This window comes from Gopherus flavomarginatus, chromosome 5 (assembly GCF_025201925.1).
Source record: "Gopherus flavomarginatus isolate rGopFla2 chromosome 5, rGopFla2.mat.asm, whole genome shotgun sequence".
NCBI classification, from domain to species: Eukaryota; Metazoa; Chordata; order Testudines; family Testudinidae; genus Gopherus; species Gopherus flavomarginatus.
In genome coordinates, this window is record NC_066621.1 from 43,066,958 (window position 1) to 43,091,865 (window position 24,908).

General features: G+C 47.0%; 1 protein-coding gene across 1 annotated transcript; it reads left to right on the forward strand.

The window, feature by feature from the left end:
* Positions 1-1,340: 1,340 nt before the first annotated feature.
* On the forward strand, positions 1,341-23,764 carry LOC127051083 (ras-related and estrogen-regulated growth inhibitor-like). The gene is made up of 4 exons (XM_050952965.1): positions 1,341-1,581; positions 14,952-15,008; positions 18,308-18,381; positions 20,334-23,764. Exons 1-4 carry the CDS (start codon positions 1,485-1,487, stop codon positions 20,817-20,819), a joined length of 714 nt encoding a protein of 237 aa, XP_050808922.1. The 5' UTR covers positions 1,341-1,484; the 3' UTR covers positions 20,820-23,764.
* The last annotated feature ends 1,144 nt before the right edge of the window (positions 23,765-24,908 follow it).

Here is a 24,908-nt window from a genome sequence, read left to right on the forward strand (position 1 = left end):
TTGGAGCATTGGTGCCTGGAGCCGCCCCTGGCTGTGACTAACAAGGACTGTACTGGGGAAAGGATTGGGCCCAGACTAGAAAGGAGTCTGGTCTGTGAAAGAAGCTTATTGGACCATCTTTGAGTGTGAGGTTTTATCTGTAATCAGTTTCTTACTGTATTAGGCTTAGACTTGTGTGTTTTTGTTTTATTGTGCTTGGTAACTTGTTCTGTCTGTTATTACTTGGAACCACTTAAGTCTTACTTTTTATACTTAATAAAATCACTTTTTGCTTATTAATTAACCTAGAGCAAGTGATTAATACCTGGGGGAGCAAACAGCTATGCATATCTCTCTATAAGTGTTACAGAAAGTGAACAATTTATGAGCTTACCCTGTATAAGCTTTATACAGAGTAAAATGGATTTATTTGGGGTTTGGATCCCATTGGGAGCTGGGTGTCGGGATGCTAGAGACAGGAACACTTCTTAAACTGTTTCAGTTAATTCTGCAGCTTTGGGACAGGTGGGTCAGACCCTGGGTCTGTGTTGCAGCAGCCTGGTGCGTCTAGCTCAACAGGGCAGAGTTCTGAAGTCCCAAGCTGCCAGGGAAAACAGGCTCAGAGGTAGTCTCAGCACCTCAGGCAGCAGTACCGGGGGTGGAGGGGTGTCTCTGTGGCCCAAACCCCTCACAAAGGGAGATCCCACCCCCTGGGGCTTGGGTTGTGGCAGGGGAGAGCGGAGATCCCGGCCTCCTGGGGCTTGGGTTGCGGCAGGGGAGAGCGGAGATCCCGGCCTCTGGGGATTGGGGAGTGGCTGGTGAGAGAGGAGATCCCGGCCCCCTGGGGCTTGGGTTGCGGCAGGGGAGAGCGGAGATCCCGGCCCCCTGGGGCTTGGGTTACGGCAGGGGAGAGCGGAGATCCCGGCCTCCTGGGGCTTGGGTTGCGGCAGGGGAGAGCGGAGATCCCGGCCTCTGGGGATTGGGGAGTGGCTGGTGAGAGAGGAGATCCCGGCCCCCTGGGGCTTGGGTTGCGGCAGGGGAGAGCGGAGATCCCGGCCCCCTGGGGATTGGGTTGCGGCAGAGGAGAGCGGAGATCCCGGCCCCCTGGGGCTTGGGTTGCGGCAGGGGAGAGCGGAGATCCCGGCCCCTGGGGCTTGGGTTGCGGCAGGGGAGAGCGGAGATCCCGGCCCCCTGGGGATTGGGTTGCGGCAGGGGAGAGAGGAGATCCCGGCCCCTGGGGACTGGGTTGCGGCAGGGGAGAGCGGAGATCCCGGCCCCCTGGGGCTTGGGGAGCGGCACGAGCGCTGCTCCGGCACTGACGGGCTGGGATCCCGGGAGGAGTCGGGGGCGCTGGCGGCCAGCCCGTCCCTCCTGGGCGGAGCTCTGTTCTCCCCCGCTGCAGACTGTGGGCGCCGGGGAGCTAACTTGGAGCGAGCCGGAGCCGGAGCGCGGCGGCCGCGGAGCATGGAGCGGGCAGCGCCCTGAGCCCCTTCCCCGACGGCAGCATGAGCTTCTCACGGCCCCTGCGGCGCTCCGTGAGCCTGAGCCAAGGCCGGACCCTGCGGCTGGTGGTGCTGGGACAGGGCGCCGTGGGCAAAACAGGTAGGGACCGTGCCCGCCGTGCGCCCGGGGGCCTCTGGCCCCCCGCCAGGCAACTGCCCCGCTCCCTCCCGGCTTTGCCGGACGGCGGAAGGGAGAAGCAGGCGGGGGAGGCTGCCTGTGCCCAGCCCGGGCTGCTTGTGCCCAGCCGCGAGCGCCCCGCTTGCGAGGCTGCATGGACCGAGATGCCGGACACGGGCTTTAGATCACCGCCCCCAGGCGCCCTGAGGACTCAGGCTCCCCCTGGCGCCCCAGCAGGGAGTTCCCCAGCCCTCGTGCTGTCAGGTTTGCCAAGTGGGTGCACTTTGTAACCCCACCCTTCCCGCCAAAGCCCCCGCCCAGCAGGTGTGTTATGGGCTTCCCCTGCAGACTCGTGCGCTGGGGGCCTGAATAGATCACTTCCCCCACGCCTGAAATGTTGCCGATCAGATGCTTCCCATTGCCGTTCCGAAACAGGAAAAGAAACGGGCTCTGTAAGGGGGCAGGCAGGCAGTCCCGGCTTCTAAAATCCGCCTTTGCAAAGGACAGTGGACTGGAGATTGCGGGACTGGAGGCAATAAACACAAGAGTTCTCATAGGGGGAGGTACTAAGCTTCCACTGACTCCAGATGGAGTTGCGGAAGGCTCAGTGCTTCTGGGAATCGCACCCAAAGGATTTTTGGCTCATGTCACCACCCGCCTGCACAAATGCTCCTTGGAGATCAGCTGGGCTTAGACTTTTCAGTCAGAGTCCTCTCTCTTCTAGCCATATGAAAGATAATATTTTGGGGGAAACAATGTAAATGCCAGGTTTACACTCCATCAGTTACTGTGAATTTCCTGTTTGTATTTAGTAAATTAAAGCAAGCAAGCCATTAACATCCTTTAGTTATAAGTTTGGAGGGGGGGTTAAAAGTTGAATGACTCTCACTGCACTTTTAAGTGCCTTTTTTAAAGCTGAAGTTTGGGTAGGTTTGTGAACTGAAAGACTGTGTAGTCTAGTAGATAGAGCACTGGTCAGGGAGCTGGGTTCTTCTAGTCCTTGTTCTATCACTGAACTGCTGTGACTTTAAACAAGTCGCTTGCTTTCCCCCACCCCCATCTGTCCGTCTTGTCTGTTTAGATTGTAAACTATTTTTGGAGGGGGGGGCATTTTCTACTATGTGTTTGTACAGCACCTAGCACATTGGGCTGAGAACCTATAGAGCAGGGGCAGGCAAACTTTTTTGGCCCAAGAGCCACATTGGGGAGTAGAAATTGTATGGCAGGCCATGAATGCTCACAAATTGGGGTTGGGGTACAGGAGGGGATGCGAGCTCTGAGGTGGGCCTGGGGATGAGAGGTTTGGGGTGCAGGAAGGTGCTCTGGGCTGCAATCAAGGGGTCTGGAGAGAAGAAGGGGGATCGGGACAGGAGGTTGGGGCATGGAAGGGGCTCAGGGGTACAGCCTCCGGGCGGCACTTACCTCAAGCAGCTCCCAGAAGCAGCAGCATGTCCCCCATCTGGCTCCTTTGCTGAGACACAGACAGGCGACTCTGCATGCTGCCTCATCTGCAGGGACTGCCGTGCAGCTCCCACTGGAGCGCCGGAGAGGCCACTGAAGCGCTTGGGAGCTGGAGTGGGGTAATGCCGTGGCTTGCAGGAGCCGTGTGGTGCAGCCCTTAACCCTGCGCCCTGGCCGGAGCACTGGAGTGGGGCCAAGCTGCTGGTGCGGCCCCTGACCCAGCACCCTGGCCGGAGCAGGGCTACCTGTGTCATGTGGCCCCCGACCCAGTGCCCCAGCCAGAGCAGGGCTGAGCTGCGTGGTGCAGCTCGTGGGCCAGCTTAAAACGGCTCGTGGGCCGGATCTGGCCCATGGGCCGTAGTTTGCCCACCCCTGCTGTAGGAGCTTCTGTAATACTACTAATAATGGGAGATATAAGTTTACTCTGTTACAGTCATACTTTATCTCTGTTACTAGGGGTCAGTGGTGTTGGCAGTTGAAATGCAAATTTCCATAGTAAACTCTGGAAAAGTATTGTGGTAATTTTGGGGTGGGGGAGAGAGATGGCAAGTTTTAAAGATCACTTCCCCCCCATTTATTTGCCCACTCCAGAAATATTCTACAGATATGGTATCCCTGTCTGGTTCACAACACAGACTCTGCTTTGGCTGCAGATGTTCTGTTAGTTGTGCATTTCCACTGAATGTATTTCTTTGTAAACTGGTGAATTCCTTCCTTTCATGTCAATGAAAAATCGCAGTTTTTCATTGTTTAAAAGGAAGTGAAATAAACTTAAGTTTATGATTTTTTTTTTAATTCAAGCCCAGGCTCTAGAGGCTATGGAAAGAGATTTAAAAATGCAATCCAACTAAGGCAAGAAACAAAAACCCAACAGGTTTCAGAGTAGCAGCCGTGTTAGTCGGTATCCGCAAAAAGAACAGGAGTATTTGTGGCACCTTAGAGACTCACAAACGTATTTGAGCATAAGCTTTCGTGGGCTACAGCCCACTTCATCGGATGCATGCAGTGGAAAATACAGTAGGAAGATATATATAATATCTTCCTACTGTATTTATATATATATATCTCTTCCTACTGTATATACATATACATACACACAGAGAACATGAAACAATGGATGTTACCATATACTCTTGTTTGGGTGTTACCATACACACTCTTTGTTTCATGTTCTCTGTGTGTGTGTGTATATATATATATATATATATATATATATATATATACACACACACACACACACACACAATCTTCCTACTGTATTTTCCACTGCATGCATCCGATGCAGTGGGCTGTAGCCCACAAAAGCTTATGCTCAAATAAATTTGTTAGTCTCTAAAAAACCCAACAGTAGTTGCAAAACAATAGCCTTTCTCCACACAGAAAAGAAGGCAAATCACACCACCTCCATTTCAGCTCCTGTAAAATCCTAACCTCTCGCACCAAATAAATACTCACACCCATACACCTTCCTAGATAGACAGATTTTGCAGCAGGATTCAAAAGTCAACACCATAGGCTATTTTAGACCAGGGGAAGGAATGAATACCAAATTGGAGGGACCCTCTCATAGGAAAACATCATTGAATATCAGGGTTGGAAGGGACCTCAGGAGGTCATCTAGTCCAACCCCCCACTCAAAGGGGGACTAATCCCCAGACAGATTTTTGACCCAGATCCCTATAATGGCCCCCTCAAAGATTGAACTCAGCTCTGGGTTTAGCAGGCTAATGCTCAACCTACTGAGCTATCCGTCCCCCCTGCAGCAGCAGGAGCAGCATCAGTATCCTATTATGGGGTACAGTTGCAACAAAGACAGCACCCTGAATATGTCTCTGACATGGGTGTGTTAAGTGTCAAAATCCCTGAACTCCCAGGTTTCATGTGGGCAGAGCCTGCTGGGACTCCACGTAGGTGCAGGGATCCTCCCACGCCCAGCTGCTTGTAGAATCAGGACCTACATGTGGTATCCTGGCCAGGCTTTAGTAATTGCAAGTGGGAAGAACAGATGGAACAGTAAATGATACAGTCACAAGAACTGTGTTTCATGCAGAAGAATGCTGGTATGAAAACCCTGCAGACCAACAGCTAGTCAATATCATAACCTCAAAGCTGAACATATATGGTTCTCACATGCATTTTAATAACTCATCAGCCATAACATATGAGAAAAGCATTGCAGAGAGAACACGTTTTGATTAACCAGATGCCAGGGAATTTCAGTCCACCCCTCATTACAGTTAAGGTGGTGGTTCCCATTTTCCATTTTCATTGATCCTAGAAAGAATTATTTTCATCTATAAAATGACTGTGGCGTTTTATTTTTTGTTTGTTTATTTTAAAAGATCAAAGTGGACTAATGCACTTGAAAGGTTAATGGCTTTTGGGCTTGTCTGCGCTGAGGATTTGCCCTGACTGCAGCCATCACTGGCCAGCCACCTGTCTAGCAGCAGCGGTGCAAACCAAGATTTTGTCTACACTGCAGCTGAGAGTGAGCCTCTCAGCTTGAGTATACAGGCTTGAGTCTTGCACAAACGTGGTAAAATAGCTGTGTGGAGGTTGTGGCATTGGCAGAGGCTTAGGCTAACTATCCGAGCTTGGACCCACCCTGCCTCTGGGGCCAAGGCCTGGTGACTAGTGCAGGCCTCTGCTGGTGCTGCAGTGTCCACACTGCTTTTTCTAGCATGCTTGCGCGAGGCTCACTAACACAAGCCTGTCTGCCCAGGCGAGGAGACTTGCTCACAGCTGCAGTGTAGACATACCTTTCCAGTGCAGACAGCCAGTGCTGCGCCTATAAACCACGATTTGCAGTGTTGCCTCTTAGCTCAGTTTCAAGTAGGGAGTGAACTGCATTGGTGCAAACTATTGCTTCTAGTGGCTTTGCATGTTTACATTATGGCTCTGCGTCAGTTCAGCTGCACCAGTGGTGGAAATTCCCTGTGAAGTCTAGACTTCACTCCCGATGCTTTTGTCTGTACACTGTGCTATTGCCATGGCATGTTAAAATAAGTCAGTCTCCAAAATGACACTAACATCTGGATTACTTTTTGGCTTTAAAATACAGATCACGAGAGTGAGTAATTAGCTGGGTAGCATCCCTAGAGACTGTAGGCATGGGGATAAGGGGAGAAAGGTCTCCCATTGCTTGCCTTTAAATAGTTATTTTGAAACATTGCTTGGACAAAGCCAAATCTTAGAAGTCTGATGGAATTTCATACTTATTGGAAGGTGAATTCTGGTGCTTGATTCATACTTGGGACCATGCTGTTGTTCAACTCTCAGCGTTCACAGTTCTAGTATATTAGCAGAGCTCCGCAGTTATATGTATGTCCCAGTGTTCACTAACAAGATGACCTACTGCCCTGTATTTGGGGCTTAAGACATGGAAATGTTTGATGACAGCTCAGGTAGATTATTTATTATTTTATTATTTATTATTTACTTTTGTATTACAGAGGCATTTTGAGGGCCCAGCTGAGATCTAGGCCTCATTGTACTAGGCTCTGTACTGGGAGACTGTCCATACCCTGAATATTTTATAATCTAAAAATGGGCAAGACAAACAAAAGAAATACTGTCTCCATTTTGCAGTTAAGGAACTGAGGCACAGACTCAGTGACTTGCCCTAGGTCACAGAGGAAGTATATAGCAGTGCTTGGATTTGAACCTAGGGCTCTGAGTCCCATGCTTTCCACTCTTGTTTTGATTTAAACGTTTCCCTGGATTGTTTTTAACTCGCACATTGTGTTAGTGCATGAAAACCAGAGTGAGTAGTTTTCATTATCCAAACTGAAAAAGATATAAAAGCTGAACAGGCACCACAAATGAGGAGACATGAATTCCAGAGACAAGGTGGGTGAAGCAATATCTTTTATTGCACCAGCTTCTGTTAGTGAACAAGGTGACTTTTCAAGCTGCACAGAGCTCTTCATCGGCCCTATATAGCTCAAAAGCTTGTCTCGTTCGCCAACAGAAACTGGTCCAATAAAAGATATGACCTCACCCACCTTATCTCTCATGTCCTGGGATCAACATGGCTACAACGCTGCAAATGAAAAATGAATTGGTTTTTTTTTTTTTAAATCCCCTTGGTTTCAATCATCTGAAGTGCTGCTAGGATCAGCTCTGCTCCACGTCTCCCCTCCTGCAGTCTGATTTGTAACTTGACAGCATTGTCCTGTTAATGATCCTTTTGGAATCACACAGTTAAATTAGAGGTCAGGTTTAGAGAGCTATCAGGGACACTCTCTGTGAATCCCTTCCACATGCAATAGCAATTAAAATCTTGAGAGATGGCGAAAGGTACGTTTGCAGAAGGAAAGTGACTCACTCCTTGAAAATAATTTAACTGCCAATCCTTTGATGTGGTTGACTGGAAATCCTCAACAAGTGTCAGTGCCAGCAGCAAAACACTGTGACCAGGACAAAACCATGGTCAAAGCCATTGCTGGAAGGGTGGCAGGGACCAGCTGCATCTGGATCTGACTAGCATCAAAGTTGAGCAGCTTTGGTTCAGGCTTATCTGTAGTTTAGAGGTTTGGATATTGAACGACATAAGTCACCTGTAAAAACTTATAAATCCAGAATATCTAAATCCTTTAATATGTGTTTGCTTCCCCCTCTCCCCCGGTTGCATATCTTCTGCTGTCTAATTTTGACACTAGCCAGTGTAATCAGTCATATTTCACATGAAGGTTCTGTTTATTAAGGATTCGTAAGTGATTAAGAGATGTCAGGAGCATGTTGCAGCAGACTTGAGTAACGCGATATAAAGAGCGATATGCACATTGGTAGATGGCATTATAGATGGTTGTAAAGTGTCATTACAAGCAACCTATTGGTCTCTATAGCAATCAGTTAACGATTTATTAAAACAACTGTGAATAATTTATTAACCATTTATTAATGGAACCTTAATATAAAGTGTGACCATGCCCACTTATTAAATCCCCCTCTCTGAAAGGTCACTTATGTACACGATGAACAAAAAAGGTCTTAACGTTGTCACGCCTCTCTGCCCTCATCCACTTCTGTTGTGCTCTTGTGCTCAAGCCAATTTTTAATCAATTTAATTGGTTCTCCGTCTTAATAAAGTACCGTGTGTTGCAGCTTTGGGAGACTGCCGAGAGCGTGCTACAGTATCAGGTGCTTCCTAGGAATCAGGTTTGATTTGTTCCGCTGTCTCACCCTTTCTCTGACAAATCAATAATGTCCTTAACAATGAAAATAAATACCCGCTGCAGGATCCAGCTCTGAGTGAGCCCTGTTGGGCACTTTTATTAAGCTACAGTGTATTTCTGCGTATTGTGTCTCTTGTCAATAATTACAACACAGGGAAAATGATGCTAGAGCCCTGTAAGACTCCTTGGATTTTTCCCCATAATATTTAATAAATAATAGAGAGTCATTGTGGCAGATAACTTTTCTGGGGACTCCATAAACTTGTGTTGTTAAAATGATTAAAAATGTGTATCAAAACACTTACTGTAAAGTAAAGATATGCCAGGGGCCAACAGGCTGGTTTACAGTTCCCGCTGGTGTAAGGCGACATTGCATCTTATCCACCATTTGGTTTGCAATCACTATTGATTTTGTGATGTGATAGACTCTCAGTATGGAAACAGGCATTGCACAGATAGGTGATGAGATTTCAGTTGTAGACTTGGCAGATTGTATCTGTCTTATAAATAAAATAATTGAAGATATGCAGCAAATAGGATTGCTACCTGTCCAGACTTTCCCAGAATCGTCCCTCTTTTGAGGTAGTTTTCCCAGGAAATCTATAAGTTGTGTTGTCACTTGTCCCAATATTCCAGGATTGTCCCAAATTATTTCATCCAGGACAGTTACCTCAGATGTCCCGCTTTTTTGTGGAAGGTGGAAACCCTAATAACAAAATAGAAAGGTTCTTGCAAATTCTGCCAAGAAAATGCATCTTATCAAGAAATGGAAGACAGATATTATGAAAATTAATTTACCTATTTTATCTGCTTGGAAAACTGTTAAGAAATGTCCTTATCTGCATAGCCTTATACACAATACTGGTGATTGTGTTTGATGTAAAGTCCAGAACAGGTAAAGCAAGTACTATATTTCAAAAATTCCCTATAGTATGGAAGTCCAGTGTGATTTGCAAAAATAATTAACTAAGATCTTTAGAAGCAACTTCCTAAGTGTCCTGATATATGGACTAGAGTCTGGAAAAATAATAGGTCCATCCAATGAAACTGAACAACTTTTAATGCAGGTGTAAGCATAGAATATTCAAAATAAAATGGACTGATAGAACATCAGGGTTGGAAGGGACCTCAGGAGATCATCTAGTCCAACCCCCTGCTCAAAGCAGGACCAATCCCTACCTAAGTCTCCCCCTTAAGGGCTGAACTCACACCCCTGAGTTTAACAGGCTAATGCTCAAACCCCTGAGATATGAAACAGGCTTGGCTACAGGAACACTCAATTCATGGCAACCTGGGCTGCAAATCAATGTTGCGCTAACTGGCTGCGCACTGTGTCCATGTAAACCCTGCTGCTGCACACTAAAAATGCCCTTCTCCAGTGGTCTCAGCAAAAGGTTGTGAACCACTGCTCTGGTGCACTTTATTGTTTCAGAGCAGGAGTCCATTTCTCATCCCCAGACAAAGTGAAACCCTTTTCCCTCCCAAGAGCTCCAGCATGGCTCTTTCCTTATCAGCTGGAATGTTGTTGGTGTTCTGAGCGCGGTGTGATGTGTGTCCAACACTCTTGTTCCATTGAAACCAATGGGAGTGGTGCCATTTAATAGTATGGGAGCAGGAGCAGACCATTATTTCTCTCCGAGTCCAGACAAGGTAGAATCAGGGCCCTTTGAAAATCCTTTTTGTGTTTGCTCAGTCACTTCCCAGCCTCATTGTTCTCTCTGGTTCAGTGACCATGATTCTTGCGGCTCTTTCACAGTGGGAAATCTGTCTGACTGTATTCCCTAATGGCTGGAGCACACAGTTTCTGCTCCATCCATGCTTTAACTGCTGCCTTCTTTCACCAACAAGACCCCACCCACTTCCTCTGCATGGCTGCCTGGGTCCACGACATTACCTACGTTCCTGACCTTAGTGCCCTGGTAATTATCCTTTCCCGGATAGAGCGAGTCTCTAGTGTCCCACTTAACGTTCTATACCTTCTGCCTCTGGCTGTCTGTTTCTCTGCTGAACTCTCTGTATTTGTATGGCTAGTAGTAAGTCAATACTTCTTGAACCTCCACTTTGTGTGCCCCTCCCTCATTACCCATAAAGCATACAACCACGATCATTTCTTCCACATGGGTATGTGCTTTGCTAAGTTCTTGTGTATAATGAGGCATGTAGATTCCTCCTCCCCTGCCCTCTCAGTGATTTCCAGCTCCTGACAGAAGGGAAGCCCTCCACCTTGCATCACATCATCTCTCCACCCTGATGATGATCAGGTTTCTATTCTATCTGCTCTCTTGTTCCCTGCTAAACAATGAACCAGTGAACCTTGCCTTTCTGTTCTTGGCCTCCCCTGTGGAGTATTCAATTGATTTCTTTAACCTTACCCACCACCAGCAGCTTTCCCCTATCAGCATGAACCCTGACCTCATCTTGTTGCATCCTTAGTAAGGCATTTCTGGGACTACACTAATTACCAACTGGCTGTGTCTCTGAAATACCTCCTTTCCAGCACTTTGAACTTGTCCTCAACCTCTCCATTACCATGGATAAGCTGCCAAAGCAGGATCTCCTCTGTATTCCAGAACAGGACTCCAGAGCAGCTGAAATAGAGCCAGCCCGGAGTCCAGCCCCAGTGCATGCTAGGACAGGGCCATATGGGACTTTGATGCTTTTGTGTAGACTTTCAGCCAAGCTGGAAGTGTTCAGTAAACTGCTAGTTCTTTATCTTGATACTCAGCCTTGATGTATTAACTTTTAATGTTTCTGGTAACCTGGCACACAGCCATTAATTTGACTATAATCTGTGATTAGCTCACACCTTGTCTTCCCTCATCGGAGCTTTGCTCTCGGTGATGTGATCTCCTGCACCTGGAAAACTCTTGCATTTGAATTCATGACAACACACCCCTTCCCTCCCATCTGCAAACCAATCCCTAAGAACCTCCTCTCCTGTTCTCTGAGATTTCTGGGGAGCCATTTGTGAACGTGAGCTGGTTCCTCTTTACTCGTCACTGCATTTATCAGGCACCCTGGAACTAGTAAAATAGAGATTCAGTGTAAAAGCTGTCTGTCTAGAGCTCCCTTGGAGTCACTGGGAACAATGCTGAGTGCTTCTGAAAATCCCACCCTAAATGGGCATTTTTTCTACTGTACCCTTAATGACCCCTAGTCTAGCTGCCCACTGTACCCCCTTTTTTACTCTAGGCATAGAGGCTCGCCTTCCCATCACATGGAAGAGTGATTGCCATCTGCTGACTGTTTGATGCACTCAGTCAAGTTCCTAGTAGCCAGGAATCAGCATTGCAGTAGAAACACTGAGACAATAGACATCTCTTGAGTGTCCATGTCCAGTCAATCTTTGGACTCTATAGTAAACTGCGCTCTCACAGCTTATCCTTCAAGGTCCGGGAAGAGGAACATTGGTAGGATGGGGTGGAGAAGCTTGTTCAGCTGTTGCCCCTGCCCCCGTTCTATGGTGAAAGGCAGAGTTTGACACTTCAGCACTGCAGTCGCTCACTTTTTACAGAGAGCCTTTCCTCCTTTCCGAATGCTCCTGGACTGTAGCCAGCTGAGCCTCCACACTCCATGTAAGCAGGTGAGCAAGAGTCTGGTTCTCCCCACCGCTGGAGAGGGCATTTCTCTAGGAATCTCCAGAGGACATCTGCCTCACCCAGAGACTAGCCTTGTCACCTAGTAACCCATTGCAGCCAACTCCGAAGAGGCATTTATTTAGTTCCCAGACCGCTGTACTTCACCTTTACAAGCCTGTCATTTCACTTGGGTGGCCTCCCTCGAGGATTGTTCTTTTCTTGAGGCTGCTTTGGGGTTAGTCTGGCTGCTCAGAGTGAATGTGGAAGATACGACACAAGCCAGTACTTTTCCATGGCAGGGGAAGGGAGAAAGGGGCATGTGCAATGCTTAATTTGTGCCAGGGCTTGTCAGGGCTGAACCCTGGCACGTCTGGGCTTGGCAGTTCATAGCCAGGCACCTTCAGGCTTGCTGCGTCAGTTATGAATATAAAAAAATTGCTTGAGCCCTGGCACCTCTTTCATTACAAATTAAGCACTAGGCAGATGCAGTGTTGGGATGGAACTACTGGCCCAGCGCTCCAGCATTAGGCTTTGTCCTGGTTCAATTGAGCATTACATTGGACACAAAGGATTTGGGCCTCCTGCCCCCCTATTGCAGGGAGATTGGATGCTTGGATAGAATGGTTTAATTGTGTTCATTCCTCTTCTGTGGCTGTTCCCACCCAACACCCTTAACTGAATGATTTGATCTCTGTTACTGCTTCCGGGCCTGCCTGATTGGGAAATACAAAAGGGGAAAAAAGACATTTTCACAGCCACCATCCAGTTATTTGTGAAGGGCTAAAGCAAACTCCCCTGGGGGCCTCGGCCCAGGTATGCCTACAGCAAGCCTCCCAGCCTGGGTCCACAGGCTTGGGCTAGCGGGGCAGGGGTTAGTGCTCTAAAGAAAACTGTGTAGACAGTGTTTTGACGTTGCAGCTCGTGCCGGAGCTTGGCCTCCGAAGCCTAGGTAGGGAAGGGTCGAGCTAAAGCAACATCCCTTCCCTGTGCTGGGGATAGACATTCCCAGGCATAAATGCAGCATACATGTGGCATGTGAGGGGTAAGTGACAGCAAACAAGAGTGAGGAGAAAGGGTCTGGGCTACATTTCAAGTTATTCCTTGTATTGACCCTTCTGTCTTGCTCTTCCCCACTCTCCACTACGTTCTCAAACGTAAATATTCTTTAATAGTCGTTTTGTTGTACGTCTCATTTTAAAAGGATATTGCCGAGTATAGGTAGAACCTAGCTTTGAACTATCTTCCCCCCCTTTGTTTGCCAAGCTCCTCTAATTTATTATATAAAATACAAATGTGGTGTTGCTGTCTCATTTTACAACTATTGTGGTGCTGAGCCCTTCACTTATTGAATGTGAATATAGAAGCTGATACAATTTGCATTTGATATATTTAACTTGAGAATAAAACATTCAATAAACAGTATTGGAAATTCATCAGATTGCTCCAGGAAGGGCGGGATATCTGCACAGTTATGTCGTCTAGGCTGATGTGATACATCAAGATCCCTCTGTCCTGCCAAAGCATGCGCACATGCTGAACTTCATGCGCCGTAAATAGCCCCACTGAGGTCACTTGGGCTACTCACTGTGCGTGAAGTTATACACATGCAGGATCGGAGCCACAAAGCACTGTTTGCAAGTATCACACATACAGAAAAGTATATTGGATTGTGATGACCTGTATTTTAGAGTGCTCACCAGAATAGTCTTTGACTGCTTCTACATTATATGCTCTTGTTCAGTCGCAAAGTATAAGATTCGGGGCAGGAGTTTTTGTGTGAAATTCTGTGTTATGCAAGAGATCAACTAGATTGCTCGTAATGGTCTGTTCTGGTCTTAAAAATCTGTGGGTGAAAACCTCTCTCCATTGAAATCAATGTGTCTCCTCAGGATTAGTTATGAAATGTTATTTTAAAATGTGACATGCACCGTTGGACAGGGTGTTGAAATAGGAAGCATGTGAAAAAGCTCTGGGTCTCCATGATCTCTCTGCTCTTAGGGAACTTGTCAAATGCCACTGCACTGCTGTATATTGACTCAGGTTCATTTTCTGTTGATATTGCTTCTGGGTGTGAGGGAAATATTTGTGCACAAATGCAAAGGTTAAGAGAAGCACTAAGAAGCACCCCTAAAAATACATTTCTGACTGAAAGGATTGCCCAGGGTGTAAATTAGGCCAGAATTTAGTCCATCTGTGTCGCTGTGTGGTTGGATACTTTCAATAGATTTTAAGGCCAGAAAAGACCGTTATGATCATCCAGTCTGACTTTCTGAATTGCACAAGCTATGGAATTCTACCCAGGGACTCCTGCATTCAGCCCAGCAATCTGCCATTAAACTAGAGCATATCCTTTAGAAAGACATCTGACCTCTGCTCTGGGGATCTGTGTTTGTAAAGCGGCCCCTGTATAAAAACAACTTTGGGCAATACCAACTCAGTTCTCATCCACCACTCAGGAGAACAGACTGTTGGCTACATTGTGAACTTCTCTGTTGGAAGCAGCTAGGCTACCATTTAGTTCTAGTTAGTTCCTCTGGTAACCAGGGTGCAGAGAGGCCCAGTCAGGCTGTCTATGCTCTTCTGTTTAAACACTGGCAAGTCCCGACTTTGGATTTTGGCAGAGAACTGCTTGCTGGTCAATGTAAAGTTACCCTCAGATCCTTTCCAATCTATCTACTGTAAGTCTTGCAGTTTTCAGCCTTCAAACTCTCAACGTACTGAAAATAGGTCTTGGCCAATCTGCCATTTTAATATGCTCTCCCCTGCCCCATAGCTTTTCAGGTGGCAGCGTTGCCAGGTGCGGGAGAGAGACTTTGTGTTCTATTTGTTTGTTACACAATGTTTATTGATGCTCGTGGTTACGCTTTGGAGTAGCTTCTTGAGAAATCCTGACTGACTCACAACCTAGGTACTAGTATACCTGATTGAGATCAAGAACCTCTTCCCACTGCCTGTGCTGAGTCCAGCAGGGCATGCCACCATCAGCCTTTGCTCAGGATTGGAGGATGTCCTCACTCCAGAGAGGAGCAAACTCATCAGAGCCCTCCTGTCTCAGTTAATCAGTGTTTTACTGAGTTTGCCTTGTTGATCACAACTGACTTTCGAGGGGGGGTTGTTTTGTTTTTCTCCAATGCAGCTCTAACTGTGAGATTCATCACCAAGAGATTCATTGGGGATTATGACCCTACTCTAGGTAAGCAAGTATTTAATATTATTATTATTATTTTATTTATTAACATTATTATTTGGGTTATGGTGGGGCTGAGGGACTCCATCGCACTAGGTGCTGTACAAAGAATAGTAACTGCTCTATTAAATATAGGCTTAGTAATCTGGAAGCAGTTTGGCCTCGGGGTTGTTTTATGGGGAGAGAGGCTTTCAGCTCACAGAGCCAAAAGGGCCAAGTGATTTCCAATGCCCTCGTATTTGGGTGCGTTCAGTCTGAGCACCCTCCTTCTGAAAATCAGGCCCACTGTGTCAGGTTGGGCATCCAAAAACTGCTAGTCACTCTAAATATAAGTCATTATGTCGAGTACGTGTTATTCACTGGACAATGTTTTCATGTGCAAGTGCAGGGGTTTTGGTGAGTGGGGGGTGTCCTGGGAATTTCTCAGCCTTGTTGCATTTCATTGAAGAAATGGGTGATCCCTAATGGAAAACTCAGATCAACAACCCTGCTAATTCCCTGTCCATCTTGTACTTTCTTGAGTTTGCTTTCCACGTTTGTTAGGACTAGACATGCTTAGTACAAAGTAAATTTGTTTTCCTTTGAGAGTTCCTCTCTGCCTGCTGCTTATTCCCTCACTTGGAGTTGGTCTCTGTAATGCTACCAAATATTTAAACAATGCTGTAAATATACCTGGTGCTGCAGAGAACGTGGCTGGTTCCCTGCCCCAAAGAGCTTACAGTCTAAATGAGACAGGAGAAACGGGGCAGGAGAGGGCCAGTGTGCCTGAAAGTCTGAGACTTAGAGAAAGGAATAGGGGAGAAAGGGAAATGAGGAGGACTGGGAAGAACACAGGAATCTAGGGGGATTGAAAGCAGAGGTGTAAGTGGGAGTGAGATTTAACAGCTTAAAGGTGAGGATGAAGTGGAGTTTTGTGCAGAACCAATGGAGGGATTTAGGGACAGGAGCAGATGGGCTGGGAGGGAAGATGGCTTTAGCAGCTGTGTGAACAGACTTGGGCAGCCAGAGGAAAAGGTTACAGGGTCAAAGACTCAACAGCTGCGATGACACAAGCCAGAAAATGACACCAACAAATGGGAAATAATGCTCAGCCTTGATAGCACTTGACAGACATTAATTAACGTCCACAAAACCCTGTCACAAAGTACGTAGGCAAGTATTATCCCAATGATCAATGGCAGAGGCAGGAATAGCATTCAAGGCAAGAGTTTCAAAACTTGGTGCCTAACGGTAGACCCCTAACTCTGTAATCTCCTAAATAAGAGCCTGGTTTTCAAAAGTCCCAAATATCCAGCAGCTCCCATGACACTTGTGTTCCTGAGTCCACCCTGTAATCCATCCACTGGACGATGCTGTCTCTTGGAATCAGAAGCAAGAAGATATAGACTCTGGAGGGGCAAAGATCCTGTTTTCATATACACATTTCTATTAATAAAGAATGGGGAAGAGAAATCCTGGAGCGCTCGCTCTCTCTCTCTGCAGAGTTGTCACTAAGCAGGATGTTGTGGGATTTATTTCCTGGAGATGTTAGTGAGGCTTTAAACATTTCACTCCATATTTTATGTTGAAAAACCAGTAGAGATACAAGCATCAGTGCAATTTTTTATCTCTTGTTTAGAAAAGCAAGATCTCCTCCTATCCTATTTGTGTGTAATATGAGCCAGAATGTAGGCAAGCTAGAGGGTGTGGATTAGCAGCGCCAGTGGGGCTGAACAGCAGTATTAAAATAAATTATTTTTAAATATAGCTTGAAAGGACTCATAGCTTTTAAGTCCCTCTTTGCTGGCAATGAAATCACCCTCATTCTCTTCCTATCCCTTTTGTTCCTAGCAGTCTGAAGCCACTGATCGCTGCGGTCTCTCCCACCCTTGCACTGCCAACAGCAGAAAGGCTGCTGGTGTGGCTTGGATTTTTTTGTTTTTTTTTCCTTTACTTTCTTGTCTTTGTCTTTGGCTCAATGGCCTTGCATATGAGGCCAGGGCCACATGTGGGTCTAGTTTGGGGCAGATGGAATCCATCTCCAGAGGACTTAGAAGCACCACAGGAATCTCACGTGGATGGTTCAACTTTCCATTTGTTGAAAATGGAAAAAACTTCAGTGCAGATAGCTCTCCCACTGCCATCCCAAGATCCACCGGTCCTTGCAGAAAAATTACCCAGAATGCAACACACCAGGGAGCAGTGCCGGGAACTCTGGGACCTATACCCAGAAGGTGGCCTATCACAACCAATACAAAACAGTGCCACTGTGGATATAAGGCAAAACCATCCAACAGTGTTTCGTTTACAATGTAGACGAACACAGTAGGAGTTAGATCAATTGGATTATAGACACACATTGATATTACTCTCTATTGTAGTCAGGGCTTTTGGAGGGAAGGGCATTGACAGATGGACATAAAGGAATGAGATTTGAATGAGATGCTTCTGTGCTCCCATGGCTGTTACTGAAGATACTTGTGTTTGTTGAATAAGGGCTTTTCTCCCTTAAGCGCCAGGGTTGCTTGATCCCAGAGTGACATCACTATTCTGTTTGTGTGGCATTATAGTTGATTGTCACAGAATTAGCTGTGACAACAGAAATCTTGCCTTTTGAATTCCCCACAGGACGGGGCAAAGGGTTGGGGGCAAAGGTGGGTTGCAAGAGAGAAAACAGTCTTTAAAACACAGATTCTTTGATAAATAGGAAAAGGAGCTAGGAAAGTGTTGCCAAAACACATGCAACACAAACAGATTTATGTATAAAAAGATTGTACAGGATATGCAAATCCCTTCCTCTGACCCAACACGCTCTGTTATCACCTTCTAGATCTCAGACAACAGAGGGATGCCCTTGGGCGAAGATGAGCTAATAAGACTTGTCAGAACCTGCTGATGCTAAACTCAGGGGAGGTTTGGGCGTTTGATATGAGAACAATGTGTGGAAGGAAAGATGGCAGCTTTTTGCACTGCTCACTGTGAACTTCTGCATGTCATGTTTTCTGTAGATGAGAAGGTTGTGCTCTGACAGTGTCTCCTTTAAGAGGTCCTGACCCTGTATCCTTTTGAAGTCACCGGCAAAGTCCCCATTAGCTTTGGGGGCACCGAGAGTGGGCTCAGAGTCTGCCTGTTCAGTTTGGTGCATCAGGCAGTTGCTGTGTCATGGGCAGGCTGGTGACTCTTTTCAGTGAGCAGAGAATTTCTGAGTCCCCCTTTTGTGTCATCTGTGCCTTCTCATTTAGCTCTTCACCTGACTGTACGGAGTGGAATCCACCCGTGCTCTGTGCAGGGATCAGGGAGTTCTCACACATCTTTGTTTCCTACAGAAATGATTTACAGACACACGGCTGTCATCGATGGGGAGATGGTGCACTTTGAGATTCTCGACACAGCAGGACAGGTACGGTCACGGTCACCGCTTAATGGACAATCGAAGTCAGAAAATACTAACTAGAAATGGTCCCAAGGGTGGGGCATTGTCTTTTCAGTCTGTGGTGGTGTTGTTGGCCCCATGCTTGCATTAGGACAGATGGATCGCAGCTAGGAATGTGCTGCAGTTGCCCTGAGAGTAGTATCTCTGTGTTACGAGGCTTAACCATGCATCTGACGAAGCGGGTATTCACCCATGAAAGCTCATGCTCCAATATGTCTGTTAGTCTATAAGGTGCCACAGGACTCTTTTTGCTACTTTTACAGATCCAGATTAACATGGCTACCCCTCTGATACTTGAGGCTTAACTAGTTAGTGTTGGCACTTGCTGGACGGTCACTTGAGCGGTCCCAGCAAAGGCCATCTGACAGCAGCAGACCAGGGTGGCAGGGAGGGGCACTGGCCGGAACAGCGTAGGAAGCCAGCGCCAATGGAAGAAGAGATTTGAAAGCAGCACTTATGCCAGACAGAGATCCCAGACTCTCCCCAATGTGTGAAATATTGAATGGTGAGGCTGTGACTCCATCTTGGGGCACAGGGGAGGGATGCGCTGGGGGACTCCAGCTTTGCTTTTGTGCTTTTTGACGTCACCAGAACCCTTTGATGGGATTTCATCCACATAATTCATAGGTTGCCCATTGATTCTCTCTCTCTCTCTCTCTCTCTTTTCCTTTGCTGTGTACAACACAGCCCCATTTTATCTGCAGTGTTTGGGAATATCCAATACCCACACATGAAGAGAAGAGTGATCCCCTGTGCTGAGGGACACATAACCCCACTTTGGGTAGCCAGAGGCAGGCTACCTAAGACCAGCCTGTCTACATTTACCCAGATATACTTACACAGGTTAAATTCAAGCCAAGGGAGCCACTTTAACCCAACCTCCTGACCCCTATTTTTAACAGCACGCTGTAAATGTACATTATACTTTACAGGACATACAAGAAGCCCCCATCCCTGCCAGGAAACAGCTCAGCAGCAGCAGAGGTGGCGTTGAAAGGACAGAGAGGGGCCCTATGGCTGGCCAGTGGCAGAAGTCTGCTCTGAATACAAAGCAAAGGAAGAGGGGAAGCCGGAGGGTGGGCAAAGGAGACCAAAGAGGCAGCAACACTAAGTGATTTTGAGGAGTGCAGAGAGGAAGAGGAAATAGCAGTGGAGCTGTGGGTGGGAGTGAAATTATGCAGGGCCTTGAAGGGGAGGACAAGGACCTTGAACTCAATGTGGTAAAAGGCAGGAAGTCAGTGCAGGGGCTGGGGAGGAGGAAGGTGACGTGGTCAGAGCAGTGGGTGAAGAAGGTGGCTTGGAGCCTGACCCAAACTCCCCAGACATGAATGGGAGTCTTTCCAGTGACGTCAGTGAGCTTGGCTCACGCCCTATAGCAGCAGTATTGTGGCTAGACTAGAGAGGATGAAAACACAAGCCACACATAGAGCTTGAGGGACCATGTGGCTACGGAGCTAGAGTAAACGCAACCATAGAGAACACACAAAGACTCTTTGATTTGCTAGCAGCAGTGGAGGGTTCTTTGTGAGAGGCATGTTGCATTGTGATCATGTTTAGTTATTTCTTGTTAAGATGCCCAGAGGCTTTCTGGCATGGCTGCCTGTAAATTAATTATTTCTGCACAGTGGCTTGCTGCCAATCAGATGTCATAAGCTGAGCTGTGTCATACTGGGTCAGTGCTTAGATGGTCATCCTCCAATAACCACTCTGCAAGAGATGGTGTCGGTGGCCTTTTGGCCTCGAATCAGTATTGATACCCCAGAATGGTATTACAGGGTGCTGTGCACTATTGAGTTTTACCATTGACCCCAGTGGGAACGAAAGCAGGAGGTGGTCCAGTTTTGGTAAAACATTTTGAGCTCATGGCATTAAAAAACTGCCTCGCGAGGTGATGCTGATTTCTGTTCTCCCCACCTAAGGAGGAAGACTCCTTGCAGATCGAGGAGAAGATCAAGTGGGGCGACGGCTTTGCCGTGGTATACTCTGTGACCGACCGGTGCAGTTTCGACGAGGTCATGAGGCTGTGCTTCCTCATCAACCACATCCACTCGAGCCCCAAGCGGAGCAGTGGGAGTGACCAGCCGCCCGTGGTGATTGTTGGCAACAAGAAGGACCTGCAGTTTGACCGAATGGTGTCTTGTGAGGATGGTGAGAACCTCTCCAAAGCCCTGAAGCTTCCTTTTTATGAGATCTCCACCAGGGACAGCTATGAAGAGACCGTGGTGGTGTTCAACACCCTGTATAATGAGCTGATGAGACAGGGGCACTTCTCCCCGGGCTCCTTCAAGAGGAGGGCCGTGTCTAAGCTGATGGAAAAGATTCCAAAGATGCATGCCAACTCCACCCTGAACTCGGGCGGCCGGAGCCTCAGCTTCAACTCCTTCAGGGACTACATACCGGAGTGAGCCCCCACATGGGCAGGTGTGGGAGAGAACAGTGCCCTGTAGCAGCCTGGATTGGCAATGGACAGGCTGCAGGCTGCTCACCTTCCCAGTCTAGAGAGCACTGTATGTTGCAAGGGTGGGTCCTTTCAGGCATCTGTATTCCAGGAAGGTCACAATGCAGATCTATGCTGGCTTCCTACAGGGAATTAGCAAGAGGTGTGTGGCTCATTGGGGTTGGTACATCAGCCATTCACCTGTAAAGCCCAGGGGTTTACTTCCTTGCTTAGATTCAGCAGTGAAAACTCATTTGGGGGGGGGGTCTCCCTCCTCCTCCTCCTCCTCCCCATTCTGTGCACATCACAAACTGCGACCGAATTTAACACAATTGGCAGGCTCCGCTCAGGAGAGGCTTGGGGGCACTGCAGGCTAGGACCGAGGTGCAGACCTGTGTTAGTGCCCAGGCCATGATTACCAAGGTCTGCTGTAGCGCAAAATTGAGATGCATTGGTAGAATTGGCAGGAAGCTTGCACAGCACATGCTGTCATTCTGCCTGGCTATTGATCTCTCCATTCCATGAACACAACATCCACAACTTAGGCCATATAATGGACATTGGATTTGTCAAAGCAGGTCAGACCAAGGGTCCGGCCAGCCATGTCTGTTATCTCCACTGGTGGCCAACACTGGATGCTTTGATTACATACAGTTGTTGGTGTATGGATGCCACTAGCCTGGAAAGTAGCCAGATCCTGCTTCGGCAAACTTCTTCAAAGTGTTTCCAGCATTCCCTGCCCCCACCCCATTTCCCACACTTACTTAGGACCTAATTCTGCACCCATCAAAATCAATGGCAAAGTTCTCATTGATTGCAGTGGTGCAGAATGAAGCCCTTAGTGCCTCGGAGGTCACACCACTGTGACCCCACCAGCTGAGTTTGACTCTCAAAGACTTGCACACAAACACTCAGCACTGAATGTTTCATTCCACCTGCAGCCTGCTCAGATCCTCTGAGTGACTACTTTGGTGAGCATGGGGAGCCTACTGACACAGAGATCAAGTGGCCGTATTGAAAGAGCCTTATTTCTGACTGTTATAAATGTCTTAGATGTATGTCTCTAGCTCAGATGATGGAGAAACTATCAAAGGACCGTGTTTTCCCTCTTACTGCTCTCTAGACTTTTTATTCACTTTTTTACCCTGAGGAAAATAAATCAAGTGAGAAAAGAAGAACAAAATCTCTGTGAAAAGTGCCAGCCCCCAAATGGATTCAAAATTTAAAGGAGTGCCATCAATTTGAAATTGAGTTGATTTCAAAATAGAAATTAAAAGCAGTTTGGTGCCCTACCCCTGCCTACCTGTCAATCTGTGTGTTTTTTCAATGCTATTTCTCTGTTAGTGTTTGCAATTTTTGTCTTTCTCATGGCTGTCCTGAAAGATTCACAGAAGCCGGGGAAACTGACTAGCAGCTATACAGGAAACCAGTGAAATGGACTATGCACAAAGTGAAATAAACTGAGAAGACCAACACTTTCCTGGAATCTCTTTCACTTGAAGTGTTCTTAGGCGTCACTTTTAACAATAACAAGGGACAACTGTGAGACAGAAAGGGGATTTTCAAGTTGGCAATATCCCTGTGAGAGTTGCATGATGGGAATCTTGCTGTCGCTCTCCATAGGGCTGGGGGCAAGGCATTCTAATAGTAAGGTGTGTGTGCTACAAAGACACAGATGCAGGACTGGCTCCAGGCACCAGCTTAGCAAGCAGGTTCTTGGGGCAGCCAATTCAAAGGGGCAGCACTCCATCCAGTGTCGGGGCGGCACATCCGGGTCTTCAGCAGAAATTCGGCAGCAGGGCCCTCATTCCCTCTCTTCCTCTTCGAGCTGCCACCAAATTGCCGCCAAAGAGGAAGAGAGGGAGGACCAACCACCGAACTGCCACAGAAGAAGCGACGCGGTTGAGCTGCTGCCAAAGTGCCGCCACTCGTCTTTTTTTTTTTTTTTTGCCGCTTGGTGTGGCAGAAAAGCTGGAGCCGGACCTGCACAGACAGAAGGAGACTTAATGGCTCAGGGGATTGGAGCCCTTCTAGGATGTTGGTGTGACCTTCCCCTACCTGCCCCCAAGCTGTGATGGGTAGTAACCAAAAGTTTCCATTTGATTATGAGAGGAAGGATGGTCTAGTGGTTAGGGTGCTTGCCTAGGAGACCTAGGTTTAATGCTCTGCTACAGACGACTGTGACTTTAAGCAAAAAGCTTAATCTCTCTGTGCCTCAGTGTCCCACCTGTGAAATGGGAATAATAGCACTTCCCTATCTCGCAGGGGCGATAGGATGTTAAAGTTGGTGAGATGCTCCTATGCCCCAGTAATGAGGGCCATATAAGTAGATAGATTTGATACATAAAATAGATTTGCTGGCTGTACAGTGGCCTGTTTGAGCTGTTGCAATCCCATGTTACCGACTAATTACTAGTGACACCTCAACTATAGAAAGCGAATGTTCTCTCTGCTTTATTTTTCTGCATTTAAACTATAGCTGTCTCCCTTCCTGTCTGTCAGGCACTGACCCTGCATCTTGTACTACAGAGAAATGTTTAAATGTAAAAGAGAAAACCGCTTACAGTGACATTGTATTAAAAATATGCCTATTAATCCCAGGTTTTGTGAAACCATTTTTGGTTTAAGCTACTTGAGAAAGTGTCCTTTAAATAGCACAGTAAATAACATCTTAGGCCAGGAAAGGCAAAGATTTCAGGTTTTGCTGTCCTACTTCAGCCTAAAAGATCCAGGCACATTTTAATGTGGGTTGGGTGGGGTTGTGTTTTTGTTGTTGTTGTGGTTGCTGCACTCTTTGCTGAATCTATGCATCTTGTGTTCTTTGTCTCACTTTGGGTCCTCCATCTCCTAGGGGAGGGACATGCAGGCTTCTTGCACATTCCTAATAAATCTAGCATTTGATTTAAATTTCCATATCACTTCTGATGAACGGAATATTTTTACAGGATCTGCAGCTAACGTCTACAGACCTAGGCCCGTTAAGGGACTCTGTCAATCCAAGAGGATTTTTCATTTTAAGCACCATCTGTTCCCTGCTGAATTTTCTTAGAAGCCAGTATGTGTACACTCTCCTCTACTGCCAGTCTCTGTAGAATGCATTTGAGTTACTGCGCATCGCAAAACAAGGAGACTGCATTTCCAGTGAGACCCCCTACTGAAACCTGTGCTAACAATCACCTGGTAACCACACTCATCCATTCTAGGAGCCAGTGAAATATTAATCTCTGTGGGGATTACTCCATCTTAATGGCATTGCTTTATAGCGTGGTTGAATAGTGAACAGAACACTAGATGTCTAGTGGAAGAGGTTTCAGTGTATATGAGGAAGACCAAACATCTGGGCTGGTAATTCTAAATGTGGATTAAATGGAGCAGAGAGAGGAATCTGGTGAGGCACAGAAGAACTGATTCTTTGTCTAGTTATTAATTGTCCCATCTTTGTACCAGGTACCAATTCAGACATGCTCACCAGGGAGCAAAATCTGCTGTTGCGGGCTGGGTGGAGAGATCTCTGTGGTCACTGCCATGATGTATAGAATTTTTGTATCCTACTGACAACTTTCTTCATGAACAAATGCCTCACTAGGGAGCAGCCAGCCATTGACACATGCTTGGCTTCCAGCTAGCAATGTCTCTCCCAGTGCCTTCACGCACGAGGGCTTTGCAAAACATATTCTTGGCTTTCTAAAAAATCATAGAAATTAGAGACAGAAACTTCCTTTTGGGTCTCCTTCTCCCTATCATCCCTGTGAGTATAGGACTGTCCCTTCCAGAATATAGCTTTGCTACGTATGATGGATTTGCTAAAGATCTGTGATGTAAATAACATGACTTGCGTTTCTCTCGAAGAAATAACCCTAGTCGACTGTTGAACTGTACACTAGCTGCATTCCATTATAATAAAACTCAGCTTCAACAACCATGTCTGGTTTGCTGGGTAAAGCTTTGGCCACTGACAGCCTGGGTTCTATCCTCTGCAAGGGAAGGGCTTTACTTTGTTTTAGCAGCAGGCATGCAACGTTCTTTGCTGTCCCTATCCAGGGATAGCATGGTGGTG